At 45.3% G+C, this 15755-nt stretch overlaps 1 protein-coding gene across 1 annotated transcript; it reads left to right on the top strand.

Moving 5' to 3' along the window:
- The first annotated feature begins 1604 nt into the window (after nt 1-1604).
- snai1a (snail family zinc finger 1a) lies at nt 1605-5205 on the top strand. The gene is made up of 3 exons (XM_040116532.1): nt 1605-1956; nt 2496-3014; nt 3730-5205. The coding sequence occupies exons 1-3, from the start codon at nt 1881-1883 to the stop codon at nt 3912-3914; spliced, it is 780 nt and encodes a 259-aa protein (XP_039972466.1). The 5' UTR covers nt 1605-1880; the 3' UTR covers nt 3915-5205.
- The last annotated feature ends 10550 nt before the right edge of the window (nt 5206-15755 follow it).

Below are 15755 nucleotides of genomic sequence, written 5' to 3'. Positions count from 1 at the left end.
CTGTCCAGCTGCCTCAGCTGCGCTACAGGTGAATAGCCACAGGCATGGTAACCGGGCCGAGCTATTTTAGACGGCCTCTGGTGAAAACAGCCACCTGACACGTTTGTACACATGGAGCGTGTGTGCGTTTGCCTCAGGTGAACTCCTTTTGATACGTTTATTTTTGCTGTGCTGCATTTAAAGAGCCAAATCCTTTGTCAGAGACACTGGTGTCTCTTTGTCTCCACCTAAGTTTGATCAGATTAAATGGTGAACAATGGTGAACTTCACCTAGAGGACACCAGTCTTAGTTACATGTTAAGATGTGTACTGTAAATACTCTTGACGCTCTTTGAAGGCGTCTTGTCAATGTCCCACGTAGACAAGACCCTCTTCACATCGTACAGAAATTCATAACCAGACGCATTAAAGCAAAAAAAGGTGTTTGCATGTGTATTTTTCACTTTGAGATTTGTGGGCAATGCGTTTCCAGCCCGCACATCTTTGGGCCTGTGGGAGGAAATTTGAATACCTGGAGAAAAGGCACACAAGAAAAGCATCAAGGCGAGAGATGAAGCTTTCACTTTCTAGCTGTAAGTCCACAGTGAATACCGTATTTTTCAGTTCAGCAGTCCATATCTCAGTGTCAATGAAGATGAGGATTGGAGAGTGCGGAGAAAAAGCCAGTGGATGTTCACTGCATCTGTTAGAACTAGTGGAAAGCAAGAAGGCCTATGAGACAGAGTAAACCCTTTTTAGGTCACACTTTTTCCAGAGCTGTCATTTGACATTTAGGACCACCTTGGATGCGCTGCTCTGATCAACTGTGCGCCTCTGTCATATGGCGCCACCCAGTGTTTCTTGACATGAACCGGTCATATGCCATTGCTGCCTTTCTTCCAGAAGATGGCGCAGTTGCTCTACTGAGGCTCTGCGAATGGTACACTGGCAAGTGCACCACCGTGTCATTTCACTAAATGAAGTGTGGCAGGTGACAGGACTGACGACACCAAATTAACGTAGTTGCCACGTTGAAACGCGGGCCGGTCCTAGAACGGCATCTTTGATCAAAAAAAAAAAAAAAAAAAAAAGTCATGCTGTAGTCTTAACTTCAGTTTAATGAAAGTTACAATCACACATTCCCCTGTTTGGTTCCCTTCCAAAATGAGGGAAACACAGGTGACTGGCTGCGTGGGAACAAGTCAACGGACGTAGCCCAGTGATCCGCAGCCACGCAGATGAAGAATTAGTCATATGTGTGAATAGCTTCGAACGCCACCGCATTTGTCTCTGCACTGTAATAGCCTGGCGCCCTGTCCAGTACAATGGAAGGATGCATGAATAGATGTTTCTCAGCACATATTGGAAACAACATGAATTCCTTACATAAGTGCTCATAGTAGGGGCTGAAGTGTTGTTTTGCATCACCTCTCCATCCATCTGCAAATCTGCGTATTTGGACCACACGGTGCCACGATGTGTGACCATAATTTGGGATAAATCACGTGGTCGTGTACGTATGGTAATTCAAGTCATTTGCTACAGTTCCCAGTTCGTGTTTTTGTTGTTGTAAAGTGTGTGAGCATAAAAGCTTCTTCCTGCGCACTTGAGCAGTGATACGGGAGGTGGGGAGGGCCCTCGGGGCGAGCACACCCCTACCGCCTGTGTCAGAGTATTTCAGAACAGAGGCCAGCATTTAGTCATTCTTCATGAGAGCTGCACACACACTTGTATGCTGAAGTCCACTCTGACTTGTGGACCACAGGAGGATATATATATCTCTCTGTTTTCCTACGGATTCGAGGACCACGGTTTGATTTACTTCTTTATCCCTCGGTGAAACTTTGCGTCGCGGCCACAGGATACTTTTACGCACAGTTATTTAACACCCAAAAAGGACAATGCCTCGGTCTTTCTTGGTCAAAAAGTACTTCGCTAAACAAAAGCCAAACTACAGTGAACTGGAATGTCAGAATGGTGAGTTGAGAAGTTGGTATGTTGCTTGAACGAATTATGAAAGCATCCTTACGTAATTGCGCAAACTAGATTTAAAGAAAAAAAACCCACACACGTTCTTTTAAGTGTAGTTGTTCATTTCTAGTCGAATGGAACGACATTTTCTAGATAAAATTTGTTGGTGCCTGGTTCAACAAAAACCAGGCTACTCCCTGTTCAAGTCGGGGCCCGTTAGTTGCTCTTTCCCCCCTTTTCTGCAACCAGACAGAGCACCATTCATGTTACAAGCCCTTGTGAATACGTGGGAGGAAACGGCCCACGAGACCTTCCCATGGCTCCAGCTTTTTGCTCAGTAAATGTTGAGGGGGAAAAGAAAATGGCAATTTACAACCAAAACAACTACAAACCGAGTATGTGTAGTTGGTGAAAGAATAAAATGCATTTGAAATGGTGAATCTGTTGTCCATTGTTCTATAATAATCAATGAAATGTCACAGAATTATGGTGTACTCTCCTACACTCGCTGTGGGTGTTAACCATCCTCTTCCCTCTCCTCTCAGACACTTCCCTGGAGAGGTATCCTCTTGCTGAGCTCTCATCAGGAGACAACACCTCTGCTGCCACCTGCTTCACTACAGGTCTGGTGTGGGACCTTAGTGTCCTGCCTGCCCTCTACCTGCCCACTTCCCAAACAGAGCCCTCCGCCACTCCAGGCCCCCTGGACCTCAGCTCCCCGTCCAGCCTCAGTAGCAGCGCCAGCAGCAGTGGAGAGGAGGATGAAGGACGCACATCAGACCCCCCCAGCCCTGAGCCCGTGCACACATACGCCCCTCGCCAGCGGATGAAATGCACTGGCATTATGGCTCATGTCAGTCCCCCGGAGGAGGAGGAGGAGAGAGAGCCCCCCGTCACAGCAGCCAGGCCAGCCTTCCTCTGCAAACACTGCCCCAAAGAGTACACTAGCCTGGGGGCGCTGAAGATGCACATCCGCTCGCACACCCTGCCCTGTGTGTGTACCACCTGTGGAAAGGCTTTCTCCAGGCCGTGGCTGCTGCGCGGCCACATCCGCACACACACAGGTAGGTTTCGTTTTTAAAGACATTCTACAACATTACACATCCTTCCTCATCTGCTAAATATCCACTTGATTCTTGAGTGAAGAGATAAGTCTACAAGTTCCAGTTAAACTGTAAATTGCTGTCATTGTGAGTCACCAGGTAACTCCCTCATCATGTGGGCTGTGAAGTAAGAGAGTGGGATATCCATTACAATCAGTTTGATGAGCTCAACACTTGATCAGCAGACAGTATCACATAGGGACGCCCTCTGTAGACCCTGCGCTCATTGATCACTCATTGTGTTTAATGTCCCAGCGACAATGACTCGTCAGCTAATTATCTTATCACGGCTGCTGGGGAGGACAACAAAATAAGGACACGGGAGACAAAAGGGTTTAAAGAATGCCTGAAGGCTCTCTGCTATCACCGAGCACTTAGTACCTGCAGCAACTTGTCAGCATGCTAATCTCATTTGGCTCTTATTGAATCATGCTAATTCAGTCAGGCTCTGACCCCACCACCAGCCTACCATGTGCTTCTTCATTATCTTCAGAATGCGTGTGCGTGTGACTGAGTGTGTGTGAGTGTGTGCGTGAGTGAGAGGTGTTAATGGAAAGCTCTTGTGAGCTCAGAGATGCCTGACTGTTGGCACTGTATGACGGCAGTGTTATGGCCACATCTAAAGGGAAAGCCAGGGAAGTCATATGACATGTGTTTCCACTTTTTTTCTGTCCAGGTGAGCGTCCGTTCTCCTGCCCCCACTGTAACCGGGCCTTCGCTGACCGATCCAACCTGCGGGCTCATCTGCAGACCCATGCCGAAGTGAAGAAGTACCAGTGTGGCGTCTGCTCTCGCACCTTCAGCCGCATGTCATTGCTGCAGAAACACAGCTCCTCAGGGTGCTGCTCCAGCACGGTGTGAGACTCCATGGAGAGAGACAGAGGGAACCACTCAGAGTGCAGGGCAGTGGAGGGCTAGTGGACACAGAGCGGGGGTCTACACGAGCCCAGCTGGCCTGTTGATGACCTATAAGGCCACAAAGAGTGGCCTGCTTTGAGCGACCTGGAGGGAATCAAGCCTCATTAAGGATCTGACACTACAATCGTCTTAGCTTCTCTGCTCCATTAAAAAACCGCTAAGGAGCAGATTTTTCTTCCATTCTAGACGCAAGTCTTGAGGCTGGACCAAATCTGAACCGAGCAATGCCCACACTTGATATCAGTCCCTTTGTTGCCATTGTGCCCATTCCAAAGACCAAATATGTCGTGAACTCATTGGGGTAAGAGGTGTTCTTTCCTGTCTCTGTCCTGGTGCTGGCCAACTCAGGATCATGGCCTAGACACAGCTGCTGAGAGGTAGGGGTGCGTGGGTGGAATGAATCTCTCAGCGTGCCTCAAATACACACACACACACACACACACACACACACACACACACAAAAGCAAATGCACACACAGCTGTCCCTGGTACTGTGGCGTAGATAGACGAGGTGCTAACAGGTGCTACAGCCATGACCTTCGCCGGTTGATAGCAGGTGACTTCCACTGCCCTTGGTTTGCTTAAGAAAAAAGAGGAAGCATGTCATCACAAAAGAATGGCATCAGTTAGTCTTTTTCACCAGTGGGGATCCTTTTAAGCCTCTGTTTTGACTACATCCAAAGCTTCTCTTTAATCTGATGAGTGTCAGAGATAGGAAAAGCCGTTCTGTTATTTTCTAAATAAGCTTCACTTTGCAGCTCCACTGCAACGTGGATGACAATGTAAGCCATTCACTCAAGGTTACTACAGTGTTAATAATACCAGCCAAAGCCATATTTTGTAACTTAAATGAGTTTGTGCCTTCAAATTGTATAACTTTTGAAACCAAAATGTGCCTTTTTTTTTTCTTTTTTTTTTACCTCAGTTAGTATTTGTGGCGTTAGAACGACATTGATTTCAGTATTAGTATAAATTAGCACCAAACAGTTTGAAAATGCAATAAGGCTGGGACCAAAGAATTTTAAAGTTTACACCATGAAGACATGGTTAACTAATATGTGATCATAACCCTATAAATGGACGAAAGATGATTTTTTAACTTTCCTAAACATTTTATGGCAGTGTTTTATAGTGCAATGTGCAGATGATGTGTTATTTCAATTTTGTACCATGCTTGTGTGTTCACTTCTATTTCTTGTATGTTGTAACTGATAAATTTTCATTCAATAAAGTAATTTATGTTTATTAAAACCTGCTCTCATTTGCATTAGTGTAAAAATATTTCCACATTTGTACACTTTCATCTCCTCTTTGATATGATGTGGAAATAGGTGCCCTTGATTCGTTAGTTATAAAAGTCTGTTTGATCATTAACTGGGAGCTTTCTGTTCAGCATTTTGACACGAGGAGTGGCGAGTGAACTGATCATTGTCCTGAAGCTGAATTGCAGATGTGCAGGTGAACACACTGTGTGATGGACGGGAACAAATGAATGCACCTGCTTCCAGTTTCCACCTGCCATCTACCTCTCACTGTCACTGTGCAAACACTGTTGGAAATGTGAACATGAGTGTGTGTCTGCGTGTATAGTTAAAAGACAACTTGAGTGAAAGTCAACTTCTGTTATCGGTCAATCCCAAGATTTAACATGGAGACATATGTGCTCACTACAGCTCTTGAAATGATCCTAAAGTGGAATTCTAGTAAGCTGTGTCCGTGATTGCAGTGTGTGTGTATATTTTTTTCCTCCTCAGGGAGAGTATAACATTCTCCTCTTCCTCCGCCTAGACAGTGAGTCAGAGTTTGCCCAGACTGGAGCTTTAGGTTCCCATGGCTCCTCTGCTCTCAGTCAGTAAGTCAAGCCACTAGTCAGTCAGTCTGTCAGTCGGTGTGCGTGGGCTGAGACTCAGTCCGGCCAGCACAGAGTGAGGTAAGCTGTTCCACGGCACAGTTCCTTATTTCCTTCTGAGTCAGGGAAATGTGCTCACCGCTACCAGCCAAAACGACCACTGTAGCATGGAGCAGTGACTCACCTCACACACTCTGTGCTTCAAACAAAACTGCTTATACAGTTCCTAAAACATCTGTCTAATGTGGAACTAATGTGAGAGTCCTTGATTGTGGTTCCATTTGGCCATTATGTTCTTGTGTCTTCTTCCCAGGATGCTCTTGGATGGATAGAGGGGCTATTAAAATCTCAGCTGTTGGAGGTTAGCACAGGACTATTTTGATGAGGTCAGCTGATATGTCCTGAGGTGAGGGTGTTAGCTCTGCCAGCAAGGACAATTGAAACAAGTCCCTCATTTACACTCTATTCTGAAGATTGCCTGTTGTTTGACTATTGTTGATGATTTTCATCCGTGCAGTCTCTTATCACTTCATTATTGATGAGGTGCTGCCTCTGCAGAGCGGGTAAGGGTTAAAAAAAAAAAAAATCTATATATCAACATTTCTGCCCATCTTGTCTTCACCTTTCAAGTCTTATTAGGTCAACATTGCCGCAGACGCTGCGCAGCCTCATTTGGCCAGTATAAACTCATACATTTCAAATCTTTGCTGCATCACACATTGCTGTACTTATTTCTGCCTTTTTATAGAGAAATGAAAACACAACATGCTCCCCTTCTTGTTCCTTGGGGAAAGTGGAGGGCCTGGATCTGAAATGTGAGAGCGTTTTCCTGCTGTGTGCTTTACAGTGCCAGAGCACTCACTGTAATTTACCAAAAGTGGCTGCTATTTATGCCATAAAGCATGTGTTTAACATTCCTGAACCCCACTGTGTTTGTGTATTCCTCGCTCTCTCACTCGCTCGCTCTCTCCCACTCACTCTCTGCCTGCCTCCATGGCTGTATTTCTATTTATGTGTGTGTGTGTGTGTGTGTGTGTGTGTGTGTGTGTGTGTGTGTGTGTGTGTGTGTTTGAAACAGTCCCTACAGAGCAGCAGCCCTTTCCCTCTTCACAGAAGGATCATCTCTCCCCCTCTGAGATAAGGCCGACAGGAAGTGGGAGTTTACATTGGCCTACTTTACCCAAAAAAGCAGCCCTGGGTCGAGGAGCTGCAGAGCTCAAGTGCTGTTTCTGCTGCACTTTGCCACTACCAGCACCATGTCCAACCCCCCCCCCCCCAAAAATCAGCTGTCCCACCCATTGCTGGTCTTTTATCCATGCTTTCGGGGTGGAGTTGGGTGGTCAGGAACTAAAGAGTGGCCTTCGGTGCAGCAGCAGTTTGGTCTCATGGCCTGGGAGACAGGAAAGAGCTGTCAGCATCTCATAAACAGGACTCATCCTGCACTCATGACACAAGACCTGGAGAGAACTCTCCCAGGAACCACCTTCAGACACTTGAACTCCAGACTGCAGTTCATTCTGCTGCTTGTCAATGACCGGCTCAGGATAAACCATAACATAGACACTGGATATGTGTAGGCTGACATTCACACATGTGACTATCACCTGAAAGTCAGTTGCCGTTTTGCTTACACGTTACAGTCACTTGATATTTACCTGATTATCAGCGGTGGACAATCCAAATAAAGCATGACTGCATCGCAATGTTACTTGGGAATTGCAGAGCACTTCTTTACTCTCTAATGTTTTGGGTGGTGCTCACTTTCCCTACGTTTGGTGGTAGTCCTTGTCCGTTGAAGATTTTCTCCATTGTTGTAATCTCTCTCTGACACAGTTAAGTTCAGAGAACCTATGTAAAAGTCAGAATGCAGAGCTAATTCCTCTTCACTGAGCTGCAAACAGGCCAGAGACAGCCGCTGCATGTGGTAAATAAGGCCAAGAGTGGTAACACCACAAGTATGCTTAATGATGGATTTGATCAGGCTGTGGAGTTGCCCCAAGGCTGAATTGGAGAAGTGGTTGGGTGGGTTAAGGGATGGGGGTAAGGGGTGCATATTAAAGAGTAATGAATCACACACTCAGTCACAGGGTCGCCGGCTATGAATGTGCTCTCTGTTGGTTTTCCTGGAGCCTGGAGTTTACTAACTGATGACGCAGGCTGGACTTGATCAGAGACATGTGTTGCTGCGGACTCAATGCCAGTGAGAAGCATAGCGAGAGAGAGGAGAAGGGGGGGAGAGGTAGAGGGATGGATGGCGCCTGAGTTCTCTGCTTTTCCTCTGTGTGTCCTAATGGGGCATTGCCTCACACCGGGGCTGATGGGACGTGAAGGGAGAAGGAGGGAGAAAATAAACCCAACTTCTACCCTGGGATGGGAAACAAGAGATTCTCAGAGAGTATCTGACCCAGCTTTCTTAACTCTCATTACTCCCAAATTCCTGCGTGGCATCTCGGCCAGCTGAGGAGCAGTGTGTCTGCTGGAGACAAAAGCAACAGGAACAAATTTTCTTCTGGTCTTAACAGAATGAAAAAAAAAAGATGAACATGATGCTAATTGGTCGCTTCTTAATCAAACAAGGCTGACCTTAGGCTCAGCCATGCTCTGAGCTAAGTGCTAACGTCACAGTAACAATGATAACATGAAGATGTTTAGAGAGTCTGTTTACCATGTTCACCATCATAATTTAGCATGTTAGCATGCTAACATTTTCTTTGTAGCAGTAAACACAAAGTAGAGCTGATGTTGATGGGAATGTAATATGTTTTGCAGATTTTTGGTCATGAACCAAAGTACTGTGCAAATTAAAAAAATTCTAACCTCTTGGTGGTGCTTTGACTAATAACCACAAAATGTCATCCTACAAAAAAAGGCATAGGATCACCAAAGTCACCATGATTCATCCTCTGGACAAAGTGAATGTCTGCACAAAATGCAATGCCCATCCAGTCTGGACCAAAGTATTGGACCGACCGAACAAAAGACCCACTTTGCCATCCATACAGCCACACTGCTAGCATGGCTAAAAACATAGGGAGTCCCCCTCACATGTTAAGCCCACACTTAAGACTCTTCCTCGCCTGACAATGGAGGAAATATCACCTGTTTGCTACACTGGAATGCACCTGAGCATACTTTCCCAGACAAGGTGCAAAAGGACGTTGAGCTGTTGCCGGAGGCTTCAACAGAGTATTACGAAAGAGGTAATATAGATTTGTGCCCACCTGTCAGGACATGTCACTGTGAACCAGTGTGTAAACAGCATTGCATGGTGCGCTGGGAAACAGATTATTTCCCCACTGGTTCCTTAGTTTTCAAGGCTTTGGTTTGTTGGAACTGTGTGTGAAAAGGGAGAACCACCTACTTGGGCAAGCCCGATCATGCCGTGATTAAATATCTTGCACACGTTAACATCACTGACAGGAAGAGGACTGCTAATTGAGTCATGATAGAGTCTGTAGCATGTGTTGTTTCCCATGAACAGCCTAACAAAGGCCACAGAGTCTTAAAGCCACACCAGCATAAGAGATGGGCATGTTTGGAGCAGGAAAAGGAGTTAGATTTGTCACTGTTGCAGGCTGAGGTGTCAAGTGCTTCCCATTTGTTCCTATGGAGATCAAAGAAAGTTAAGACTTGAGGCAGCGCCGCCCCAGGAACAGATGTATGGCGTCAAAACACACCTGCAAATAGTAAACACCAACAACCTACTTCATGTACACACACACAGATTACATACAGCAGCTGTCATATTGCCATTCATCAATACAGATGCTTTTACACCATCTCCAACATCTTCATATACAAACACACAAATGTAGGTGAACACACAGGCATAGACACTGAGGAGTGCTCTTCTGTGTGGGAGGCCTACGCAGCAGCTGGTTATGATGGAAAACACCAGGCACTCCTGCCGACACCCCACAGGCCGTCCCTGTCATTGTGACGCACCGTGGGCTGCTGATTCCCCAAACGGCTCTGAGGCTCCAGACCTGGAGGAGAGCGACTTATTCATCTGCAGTCCAGCTTTCAAACAGTTCCAACCAAACAGAGAACTAGTTGATTGTGCACAATTGGTTCCCAAACAATAGACGCACACAAACACACACACAAACACACACACAACCACACACGCGCGCGCGCGCGGAACGAGTAAGCAAGCACACGCACAATCCCAAGTCTATGCACGCACACAGACTCATGCGCACAGTCCTGCACATGTTGAAGCCATTATCCTGTTGCTTGTTAAGTCATTACTCCATAGCTTGTTATTTTCTCAAGCAAGAGAAAGCAATCTATCCACAAAGGAGTGCTGAGAGATTTGCCACCCGACTGAGCCTTGGGATATGGGAAGTTACCCTGAAATCTGAGGAATGTGGTGAGGTCTGAAACCTAAGGAACAGAAAAAAAAAAAGTCCTCCTCTGGAATAGACAGGCTTGTTTCCCGGAGTCTCCGGGTCGTAGCTGCAGCCAAGACTGTATGAGATGTCCACAGGGGAGGGAGTATTATAGACATTACTGATGACAGTGCAGAAAAGTTTCAGTCCACCAATGGGACATGGAGGAACTGACATAGTCCGAGAGCTTTGACATATTCGTGGTGGATCTCAGACATCTGGTTTCCATTTCCCTCCTCTCCCAAGACAGTGAGTGCTGGCAGTGGGGCTTTTCAATGAAATCGTCTATTCGACTTCCTGTGCTATCAGTTTAGCATAAGTGTGTGCAGCACAAAGGGTAATGAAAGCAAAGCAATAATCAACACATAGGCAGTTATTGAAGTGTACTTCACCGCTTTCCTCCAGGCTTTTTTTTTTTTTTTTTTTTTTTTTAGATCCCCAACCCCAAGCCCTGACGCCACCCTCAGAGTTTATTAGCAGGAACATCCCATGAGCAGCCGTTTTCACAGCATCCTCTCCCCTCTGCTCCACACTAAGAAAACCTGCGAGCCAGCACACTCTCACCACATTGCTAATGAGTGACACATGCCCCCTAGCTCCGCCGCTGACACCTAAGATCAAAGCCCTGGAAGAGAAGGTTCAAACCCAGACTCCTCCAACCCCCATCATCCCCTCTTTGACACCCACGCGATATGTCTGAGGGCAGCCAAATGGTGACACACCTGTCCTTTCTACATTTAACACAAGCAGCGGCGGCGTGGCTGTCTTGTTCTTCCGTTCACAGGAGCAGTGTGTGGGTAAAGTAATTTGTATTCCAGCTGCGGATGATAAGAGATCAGATGACACCATCCAGTTATGTTGCATAGCAATGTGAGAGACATAGATGAGACACTGTGCACAGACAAAATTATTCATCTGCCCTAAAGCCTGTGGGTGGACAGATTAAGGCAGGAAACACTATTATGGAAACCTGATTGCAAAAGTCTGGATCAACACTGAATCTCTCACTCCATGATCCCTGCAGTCCCTTTCATTATATCAGTTGCTTCACCGATCTTCAGCTGAAATATTGTCCAAGCAGTTTCCATACTGTTGAAGGGCGTCAAGAACAGAGCTGGTAGACAGGGGAGAGAGGGGAGGGGGAGCTAGCCAGGGCAAAGGCAGGAAATCCCAATGCAGCATGAACTATTTTCCTCCATAGTTCCACCAGAACAGCTCTTTGTACCAGTCCCCCGCCCCCCTCTATCGGGCCTCTGTCTGACAACCATCTACTGCTGTTCTATGAGGCAACCGCACCACTACCACCACCACCACCACTGTGGAAAAAAACAATCCAAACCTCTGTCACACACACACACACACACACACACACACACACACACACACACACACACACATATGTACATAGTTCACTCGTGGGCTGTTACTCAGCAGTGCTGGGGGTTGTGGAGTGGGGATCAAAAGCGTGGGGTTCCCCTCCATCTGAGTCCAAAGTCCTGCTGTGGTTAGAGTATAGACAGAGAGGCACCTTACTTTACACAGAGCCCCCAAATGCCAAAAACACTCAAGTATACAAAAAAAGAAGCACACAACTACATTGAAAAAGCTCCTTTCCTGCTACACAAATTGAACACAGGAGGGAAATGATCTGTAGCAAATCGAGGTCTTTTTCTTTCTCGTTCTTCTCTTCAAACATTCCTTGGCAGTAACTCTCAACCCCCTCACAGAATCACTTGATCATCGAGGACACACATGCTCTTCATGTGACTCCAATGAAGAGATGGGTCTTGCAGAGGCATATTGCAACAAAACTCAGTTCTGTCCACGGCTCTCATTTCACAGTGACACACATTCCATTTCATTAAGAGCGAACAGTTGGAGGAATGAGAGAAATTCAGGTCAGTGACACTGGTAAAGGAACAGGAAATCAAATATCAGCGTTTGACTCCTTACCACTGTGAAACACCAAATGTGTGTTTCCATATTGCAACATCAAATCCAGACAAAATGCTGATTTGTTGCAGAGCCAGAACCAGCCTGCGCTTGACTTGCCTTTATTTTATGCAACAGTCAGACCCCATGCAAAGACAGAGGCCTCCAAAAAAGCCCACAAGGGGACAAATTCAAGGCTGTAGAAGAGGCAAGTGTAAGTATATAGTGGGCGGGAGTAGGCAAGGCACCTTGCAACAGCTGGTCTGAATTATCCATGGGGTTGGGGGTAGTCGGCTCAGGGAGGTGGAGGGGAGGCGTGGAGACTCCTGGCGCCAGGATCGGGCCAGCAGGTCAGGGAGGATGACGATTACCAAAATACTAGCAGGCAGCCGTAGCCCTGCAGAGAGGGGGTGTTCCTGGCTCACACTGCTCACAAGCTACAGGATGGACAGACCGTCGGGGGAGAGTGTGTGTGTGTGACAGAGAGAGGGACGCTCCTACTTCCACTTCCTATGAGATAGCCCCTTCCTGTCATTGAGAAACACCATGTTAATGACTGTTAGGTGTAATGACCTTTATTCTATGAGTTGTGTTCTATTGGAACACAACCAGACAAGTGTAGTCGGGTTTATATGAGCCCGACACTGACTTTATGATATTAATTAGTCCTTTTAGAAGTTTTATTTTGTAAATGTAGCTGTTGTTCCCGCTCCTGATGGATTACCATTCGGTACAACCAGATGCTTGCAAGGTGCAGGACACTCAGAAGTTTCCGTTTGTGCTTCCTCTCAGGCTGAGCTGACCACATGTGAACAGACTCAAAACTGTGAGGTTACTGGTGGAATATGGTGGCATGGCTCCCTCTGCTGGTGAAGGTGCAGCACTGCAAAATGTCATCCAGGAGAATGCATGTTTCTGTGTTTGTGAACATATTTTTCTTCGAAGATTTTCACGTATTCACTGTCAAGTGTGTTCAAAGTTAATCTACATCAAGACAAAGCAAGAAACAGTAAGACACTAAGTATTCAGACCCTTTGCTACGACACTTGAAATTTAGCTCAGGTTCCTCCCATTTTTTCTTGATCATCCTTGAGATGTTTCTACACCTTGATTTAAGTCCACCTGTGGTAAATTCAACTGATTGGACGTGATTTGGAAAGGCACACACACACACACCTGTTTATATAATGTCTTACAGCTGACAATGCATATCAGGGTAAAAACCAAGCCATGAGGTGGAAGGAACCGCCTGCAGAGCTCAGAGACAGCATTGTGTTGAGGCACAGATCTGGGGAAGGCTACAGAAAGATTTCTGCTGCATTGAAGGTTCCAAAGAGCACAGTGGCATCCATAATTCTTCAGTGGAAGTAGTTTGGATCAACCAGGACTCTTTCTAGAGCTGACCACCAGGCCAAACTGAGTAATTGCGGGAGAAGGGCCTTGGTAAGAGAGGTGAGCAAGACCAAGATAGTCAGTCTGGCTGAGCTCCAGAGATACTGTTTGGAGATGGGAGACATTTCTAGAAGGACAACCATCAGTGCTGCACCCCACTCTGGGCTTTATGGCAGAGTGGCCAGATGGCAGCCTCTCCCCAGTGAAAACACATTGGAGTTTGTAAAAAAAAAAAAGAAGATAAAAAGCACCTAAAGGACTCTGACTATGAGAAACAAGACTCTCTGGTCTGATAAAACCAAGGTTGAACTGTTTGGCCTAAATTCCAAGTGTCATTTCTGGAGAAAACCAGGCACCACTCTTCACCTGCCCACTACCATCCCAGCAGTGAAGCGTGTTGGTGGCAGCATCATGCTGTGGGGGTGTTTTTCAGCAGCAGCCAAAGGGAGACTGGTCAGGGTGGAGGGAAAGCTGCACAGAACAAAGTACAGAGATATCCTCTATGAAAACCTGATCCAGAGTGCTCAGGACATCACACTGGGCCGAAGGTTCACCTCCCAACAGGACAATGACCCTAAGCACACGGCCAAGACAACACTGGAGTGGCTTAGGGACAACTCTGTGAATGTCTTCAAGTGGCCCAGCCAGAGCCCTGACTTGAACCAAGTCAAACCTCTTGATACGGTTTACCCCCTAACTATGGTAACATCTAATTATAAAATCTATATATTTTTTTTATTACTTGAATTGTATTGCTTTTCAGTGGATTATTGGAAAAATATATATATTGCAGATATAAGTCAAAGTTTCTTTAAAGGATCTTCTTATTCTTTAAACAAGGCTTTGCTTGTGTCATTGCAGTGGGTTTTTTCATTGTTACCAGTCCATTTTCATTGACTTAAATATATTGTCATAAAACTCAAAAAGTTGAATAACAGCCCTCTTGGATGATGTAAACAGAACTTGAAAAAGATATTGATGGTGATTTTATATTTTTTTCCTATTACCTGGATACAGCACTACATGTCTTTCACCCAGCCTAATATCACTCTTAACACAACCATCACCCATCTCAAATAAAATTTAGAAACTGATTATTATTCTTTTTTTTATGTGTTATGTGTGGTATGAAACTGAACACTGTCGTAAACTTTAAAACATTCCTCTGTAAATTACACCATTCAAGTCACATATGTGCGATCTTATTGTTGAGGAGACTTTTGAAAATCTTTTCAAGAAATCACTTGAAATGACAGAATATCAGCAGACATCATTGGCATTGGAGACACTTTTTCATTTTTCTTCATTCTTCCTTTTAAAAGTGCAAGGGACACAGCTACACGGTATTTTTTTTGGTAGACTAATGGAAGGCTGGAATAAAACCTACCAAGAATTAGCCTCAGACCTCCTCTTTTTGAACAGACCCTTGGTCTTGTTGAAGTCTTATTTGGGGGTCAAAGGTCACATACTTATGAGATCACGTTCGAGCATCCATTTCATGAGGCGTACACCAATGATCATGAGCTCAGTGCGTTGACATCAGGCCACAATATTGCTATGTTACAGTAAAGCACATCTTCCCCTCCACGTAAAGCTGGAAACAAGACCATTAACATTCAGTTGAACAAACATCACATAACTATGTTACTAGACCTTCTGGGCATTGAGAAAAAAACTGCTACATGAACAACTAAGGCCAAAAAAGGAGTGTTATTCATATAACCTAAGAAAGATCTAATCTCGCACTGATGACTTTCTACATTTGACAATTTCCTTTCTTCTGTACACGATGCTGCCTCCTGGTCTGGGTTCCTGCTGGTAAAATAACTCCTCTTGGTTGACTCTCCATCTCCACAGTAAATCACACCTGGAGAGATGGATCATCAAAACACCACTTACCGTTCTCTTTTGACATGAAAGAATAAAAAAAGTATATGTGAAATCTTTCCAGGGGATACTGCTTTAGAGTGTTTCATAGAGAACCAAAAGGTTGATCAAATAATATTATAGTGTTGGCTTTTAAACCATTAACTCATAGTTTTAAGTCATAGTCAACTTCTCCTCTTCCAAAACAAGAACATTTGATTTACATTTCTCCTTTTTAAAACTTAGAGTTTTTAAATTCCTTATGTTCATTGAGATCCTTCTGTTTCAGAATACCACAATGCACCTACCGCAGTATGACTAAATGTATGAAAACAAACATTCATTTAGAATGCC

Source organism: Xiphias gladius, chromosome 21, assembly GCF_016859285.1.
Source record: "Xiphias gladius isolate SHS-SW01 ecotype Sanya breed wild chromosome 21, ASM1685928v1, whole genome shotgun sequence".
In the NCBI taxonomy this organism is placed as follows: domain Eukaryota; kingdom Metazoa; phylum Chordata; class Actinopteri; order Istiophoriformes; family Xiphiidae; genus Xiphias; species Xiphias gladius.
This window is presented reverse-complemented; position numbering and strand designations above follow the sequence as displayed.